General features: G+C 40.9%; 1 protein-coding gene across 1 annotated transcript in view; it reads left to right on the top strand.

The window, feature by feature from the left end:
* The window catches only part of rab2a (RAB2A, member RAS oncogene family), a 25,033-nt gene extending 20,090 nt beyond the window's left edge, over positions 1-4,943 (top strand). The window contains exon 8 of the mRNA XM_035670443.1: positions 3,082-4,943. Within this exon, the coding sequence (XP_035526336.1) occupies positions 3,082-3,177 (96 nt within the window). The 3' untranslated portion in view covers positions 3,178-4,943. The remainder of the gene's footprint in view (positions 1-3,081) is intronic.
* The last annotated feature ends 1,741 nt before the right edge of the window (positions 4,944-6,684 follow it).

The following is a 6,684-nucleotide window of genomic DNA, read 5'->3' as shown; positions in this document are numbered from 1 at the left end:
CCTTACTGTCTCTCTCTCTTGGCATCTAGCCAGCTCATAAATTCCTCACATCCCACAAGGTCTCAGTCATTCGGCAAGAAAACAAACACTCAGCCAGCCAGTCAGTAAGTTTGCTATCCAGTCAACCAGATGGTTATCTTCTCAGTGGAACAGTTATCCAGGAAGGAAAGTCAAGACACCAAGCCTGTTAGCGTGTATGCACTTGCCAACAACTGTCGTTCTTAGGGCTGCGTGATATGACGATATATATCGTGTGCCGACAGAAAAAAAAACATCTTTGTGCTGCAAATCACGCTCTTTATTGCACTATAGGTTTATAATTCCAGGGGAGAACAGGAGAAGGACTCAGACCAGCCAAGACAAAACGTTGGGCATGTGCAACACGTCCTTATAGGCGGACAAGTTAACTAAGGCTTGTTCAACCATTATTGGAGCATAGAACAAAAAGGGGCGGGACTTAGGAATGGTCAATTGGCTGCCATTGAGCACTGCATCTATTTGAATCCCCCAACAAATGAGATTTAGAGTGATTTAGAGGTCTGGAACCAGGCTTGGCTAACATGACCTTTAGTGTGGATTTACTCTTTACTATCTAGTCATCCAGGTGATCTTGTGAAGTCGTAATTGTGACGTAAATCATGTCACAGTCCACACACACCATCCTTACCCAGCCCAAGGTTTGGGCCCGTGCACAAAGACTATATGCGCCAACAAACATGTGTGAACACGTCCGTTAATACAGGCAGCCAATGCAGTGTATAAACAGAACTGTGTGTGTTCACGTCTGTTCTGGAGTGAGCCAACCCACCAGCAAGTAAAGTTAGTCAGATGGGACTGGAGTTAGCCAGCCAGTGAGTGTTTTTGTTATTAGTAACAGTAAGACGGAGTGAAGGCAGGCCGGCCAGCCAAACCACATCAGCTGACTGGCTGGGAGAGAGAGGGGGAAGCCCCACCAGAAATGTTGGCAGCCACTATGAGAAAAAACTCACACACACGTAGTCTTACACACACACATGGCCTTAGCTCAATAAATGTGATTTAAAGGCATACAGTGTTTCCCAGAGGCACTACTGCTACTGAGTGTAGGAGGGGGAGTTACACTGAGAGGGAGAGAGATAAATATATACAGAGGGAGAGAGCGAGGCTGAGAGTGTGCTACAGCCACAGAGACAGATGAAACGGGGAGAGAGATAGAGAGAGATGAAAGAGCTGTGTCTCTCTACCACCCACCTGCTTTCCTCTCTCTCCAGTTTCTCTTCTTTTATATGTGCTTCTCTTTTTTCTACTCGTGTCCTTCAGTGCTGCTGGTGTTTCCTTTGCCTTTGTGCAACGCAGCAGCACCTGTTGCTTCCTCTATGATGTGATCTAATAGGAGCCCCTGCAGGCACTGTGCAATGTTAATCTCACCATGAAAGCAATGACACACTCATTCCTCAGTGTTTTTTCATTTAGTGAGTGATTATGATTCGATTTTTTTTTTCTTTTCTTTTTTGGCTAGACCTATAATTAAATTTTTTTTCTTGTCATTCAAGAGGAAAAAGGCCCAACAAGACTGTATTCACCTTTTACCTAAATGACAGTCTGTCCATGGCTGTATTATTAACCTGTTCTCCAGGGGCAGACATTTGCTGTTGGGACCCCTTTGATCACCTACCTAGTCGCCTGGCCCCCTCTGTGCATCGTTTATACCTTGTTGTCCAAAATTAAAATGTGCATATCATTCAAATTTGTCCACATGTTGACATTGAGCTAGATCTTTCCCTAGACATTAAAAACAATGACAGAGGAATAAATAACGGATAAAATGTCATATTGTGGAAAGAGGCTAGCTTACGACATGTCTTGTTTCTCATGATCATTTTTAAATGACATATAAATGTATTGCATTGTTGTTATTACAATCATATCTAGTAGAGGCAATAACAGGGAAGATTATGTTTCTTCTTATATTCTTCAACAGCACAAATAGATGAGCTAGCATGGGTACCAAAAACTAGCCTCTTTTGGCTGTGTCTGTCACACAGTGACCCTCGCTTCCAGGTCATAGCAGTCCGTGTCCCGCAGCTCATAAGTCTAGCGGGCTGCTGGCTGGAGACATATTTGTACCATGACTTTAAATGTGTCTCTTATCTGGAGCCGTTTATACTGTGGCAGAGGGTAGTTATGTAAAAGTGTATGGTGCAACACAGCTAATATGATAGCTTCATCTATTTTGGACTCCCCAGTCCTGTCTTGCCTCACACATCAGCTCTGTCAAATTGTGCTCTTCTAATTCTATTGGTCAACAGGGCAGATTGCAAGTCTCTTGGTAAATTAAAATTAGTTTGTGGTAATTTGATTAAACCAGCTTCATGTAGAAATATTAAGCACATTTTTTTGGCCACACGTATAGGTTATAATACAGGGCCCACAATTGTAAAACAACTTAAAATCAGTTTTTTAAACTTATTTAAGGAAGATATAACATTAACCAAAGGACAAAGAGTTTTTCAGATATCTTATTGAAAAATTGAGCTCTGCAGTAGAGTGAATATATGAATTAGTTTGGATTTGGGAAATACATCATCTGTGAGGTATTTTTTGTTAGAAAATTACAAAGGTGAATTGGACCAAAAAAGGTGCCCATAGCCGAATTCAGCACAACCCTAAACCCAACGCAACACATCCCTAACACTACTCTTTTGGCCTTTTTAATCCTTTTTAAGTTATTTTTTTGGCCTTTTATTGCCTTTATTGATAGTGACAGCCGAAGATAGACAGGACATGGGTCGCCAGCTCTACCAACTGAGCTAACCGGACACGCCTTTTTAATCCTTTTTAACAAGGACATTTTCTTTTTCAGTCAAATTGTAGAAAATGCCCATAAAATATCGCAGTCCACAAAAAGGACACACTGTACTTAATGATAGATTTAGTCCATTTTTGACTGTCGTAGTCTGTGATTTCTTAATGATAATACCGAGGAACATTGTAGCGGAGACTTGAGGATTTTCATCACTCCTGAGTCCGATCTTTTTATAATGTTGTGTTGTTTTGTTTTTTTCCATTTCTATATCTTTCTATGTCTTTGTCTCCACACAGGCTAACGGTATTAAGATTGGACCCCAGCATCCTACCACCAACTCCACGCTGTCCGGTAGCCAGGGAGGCCAACAGGCTGGAGGCGGCTGCTGCTGAAGCCCCAAAACACACCACCACCTCCTCCTCCTCCTCCATCCCGGCCCCTCCTCCTCCTCCTCCTCGCCCTCTCCAACCCTCCCTTGCGTTTCTACAGAACTGTCCAGGCTCACTAACAGTTTGTTAACCTCTCTCTCTACCGCTCCATTCTTTCATCCATCCATCCCTTCCTCTCTGTGTCTTTCTCTCGCTTTCTGTCTATCAGCCGGTGTCTGATAGCCTGTAGCCTAAAGGTTTACAGGCTATGTCCCCATGAATTAATCTGGCTTCCTACAGACTTGGGAGGACAGACAGACTTAGGAGGACAGAGTCAGCTTCACCTGCAGATTCAGCCACTAAATTCTGGCGTTTTGCAGTTCACCTTTTTTTGGTTAGATAAATAAATTTTAATCTTTTTATTTTAAAAAAAATGCTGGATTGTGAAGAATTCTAATCCAGCAGTTTAATTTACATACTCCTCTTAATTCAGGAGGATGTTGTTGCGATATTACAGTACCTCAGAATCATAAAAAAACCTATTTCTTCTGTAACGGTGAGTTGACTTTGTCCAGATGGAGGCAGGATTGTGGGTAGAGATTAAACACACTCTAAACAACTGACTGTATGGAATAAACCGTGCACCATGTTGTGTCTATACACACATCTGTACATGTTTTTAAAGAAAATGACGCAGCACGTTGATAGCAGGACATGTTCTTACATGTTGAGTCAGTTTTCATGCTGTGCCTGTGTGTGTATAGGGATGATATAGGTGTTCTAGTATGTCACTTTGTAAGGTGTAGGAGGCATTCAAGTCACTCTGTATTTTCTGTCCATAAAAAACAAAGTGCAAATTATGTTATTTTGTGCTTCCTTTCCCTATTTTTCATCGTGCTGTTTTATTCTCTCTCTGTCTTTGTGTCCTTTTTTGTTGACTTGCAGATGATTTGTATTTAATGAACACTACAAACTGGTTGTGGCTTAAAAAAAGTGTTTTAAATTGTCTGGGGAGAGAATAAAAGACCAAACTGTTCAGTGTGAAAATGGATCCTTTTTGGAACTTCAGAAAAGAAAAGTGGGAAAGTTAAAGAAACGTTAGGGGTGTTGAGAGCAGTGGCCGCCATTATGAAGTTAAGAAGTAAAAAGAGGAAAATAGATTGGAAATTTCTTTTTGTTAACTATATTTATCTGCACATTTCTGTGTATATATGGCTCTTTAGGTTTCTGTAGCTTTTTTGGCTGTTTTAAGGTGAAGCTTGTCATGTTGTTGTGGTCTAGTTATTTCTTTACCAGGGGCTGGTAAAAGACCATTTTGGACTTTGAAACAGCTTTTTAGCATTTTTAACAATTCTCATTTAAACCCAAAGGTACGGAGCCGCCCTGTTACATTAGGGCCGCTGGTGCCCTTTCTTTTAAATGACAAGTATGAATGATAACAGGCTGTTAACAGGACCGCATAGAGGCATTGAAAGTCCCTGGTGGAGAACAGACTCCAACTGAAAATGTCAAGCCGTCTCCCTTTTAAGCAAGCTAGAATTTCCACCATGAATTAGCTGGCAGATATATAATGTATACTGTTTAGAGCTTGATCGATGACTGCCTGCAATGTTTTTTTGCTTCGAGACCCCCCCCACCCCATGTAATAGGCACCATTTTACTGTTATGATCATATTTTACTACTTCAGTTACTTATTGTTCATCCTTCCTTCTCATCCCGCCTCTCTCTCTCTCTCTCTCTCTTCTCTCTCTCTCTCTCTCCTCTCTCCTCTTCTCTCTCTCTCTCTCTCCAGATTGTGTGGTAACATTAGCTCTGTATCTATTTTTAATGCCAAATTACTGTGTTTACCTGTTTTTTGTCACACAAAAAAAACGAGGAAAAGTATCAATTAATCCCCCTATATTCTTTCCTGAAATCAGCTGTCTGCCTTAACTCCACCCCCTCTGAGAGATTTGGACAGCTGCTAAAATGAATCCAACTGACCCTTTATCTGCAGATTGGCATTTTACCACTGACTAGTTAGTTGACGATGCATTACACATGCATAGACGCACACTTAGAGAGATATGTAAAGTCATAGGAACAGGCCTAGTTTGAATTCTGTGTAGGAATTTGGGCATTTGAAATGAATCTAAACCTATGTTTTTTTCTTTCCATCCCCCCATGTGCACACACACCCAGCCTGCATACAGTATATGCATGCATACGTACATGATGCATACATATATTTCTGTTTATCTAACTTAGGTGTTTCTTCTCCAGGTTAACTGTATAACTGTAGGGAGCTTTTGGGTTTCACAGCAGTGCGAGTGAATCTGTTTTTCTCTGCAGTGTGTTCTTCTATTATTTTTCTTTCTTTTTTTATTCCTAGATATATTCAGACAGTTATTAATCTTATTCTGATGATGATTATTCTTTGTAAAGCAAAATGTAGTGTGCGTGCGTGTGTGTGTGTGTGATCCCACGGAGGAATCAAGCCAAACCTGACGATGCTATCTCGGTTGAGTCGGTACTCTACGTGCGTATGGACCTTGACCTGCGATCACTCTGTATCGCTCTATGGTGGCCCTCCGTCCTCTCCGCTCTTGCCCGCCTCTCCTCCTCCGTTCCTTCCGGCGCGGCCCCTTCAACGTTATTCTGCATGTGTTTGTTCTTGTGAAATAAAACTTAAAAAAAAGAAAAAATGAAAATGCTATCACAATAAACTATAATAAAACATTCTAAACTCTAAACATGTCATTTTGATGGTTATGTGAAGATGGAAAAATAGTGTTTGAAAAAAAAAAAAAAAACGAAAATCATAGCCCAACTGTATTTGTATTTTCTTCTTGTTTTTTGCCACCCAGCCTGCCCATGCTGACTTTTCACTGTATGAATGAATCAATCATAATGGGTCCACATGCTGTTTTACTCTATCTGATTTATCCATTAAAATGAGCAGGGAGAGACTCGCGTGCTCTTGGATCCGTGCTGTTCGACCTTCAGCAGTCATGGAGATTGTATTCCCTGATGAAGGTCAGCGAGACTGAGAGCCTGCTTGATGAATGAAACATTTTTGAACTCATGTGTAGTCAGGGAAGGTTTGCATGTTCAGTGTATGTGCAGGAGCTTTTTAGAAATGTCCTTCATTGAATTCCTACGTTTGTAGGAATGCACCACAGTTTGGGGCATCATTATGTGATATAGCATGTAAATGTGTCAGCTGGGAGGCTGCTTTAAGCATTTCTAATCCTGCACACTTTATTAAGTTCCAACTAATGGTTGGCTTTATTAATGACCAACAAATAATTGATTAATGCTTTAAAGATCCCGTTCCTTAGCCTAGTGTTTATCCTCTTCTAGTATGACATCTGCTTCTTAGCTTTTTAGCTAGCTCATTAGTTCATCAGGAAAACCCATCCAATGGACAGTTAAACCAGTTTTTACTGCCACGCTAGCAGCACTATAAGCCTGTGCTATGAGTTACAGTACATGCTAACATGCTGATTAGCAGGATTATCATGCTTTCCATCTTAGTTTAGCATTTTAGC

The sequence above is a fragment of the Morone saxatilis genome, unplaced genomic scaffold (assembly GCF_004916995.1).
Source record: "Morone saxatilis isolate NCDOM2014 unplaced genomic scaffold, NCSU_SB_2.0 Contig23, whole genome shotgun sequence".
NCBI classification, from domain to species: domain Eukaryota; kingdom Metazoa; phylum Chordata; class Actinopteri; family Moronidae; genus Morone; species Morone saxatilis.
The sequence above is the reverse complement of the archived record's forward strand: the minus strand, read 5'-3'. Positions and strand labels throughout refer to the sequence as shown.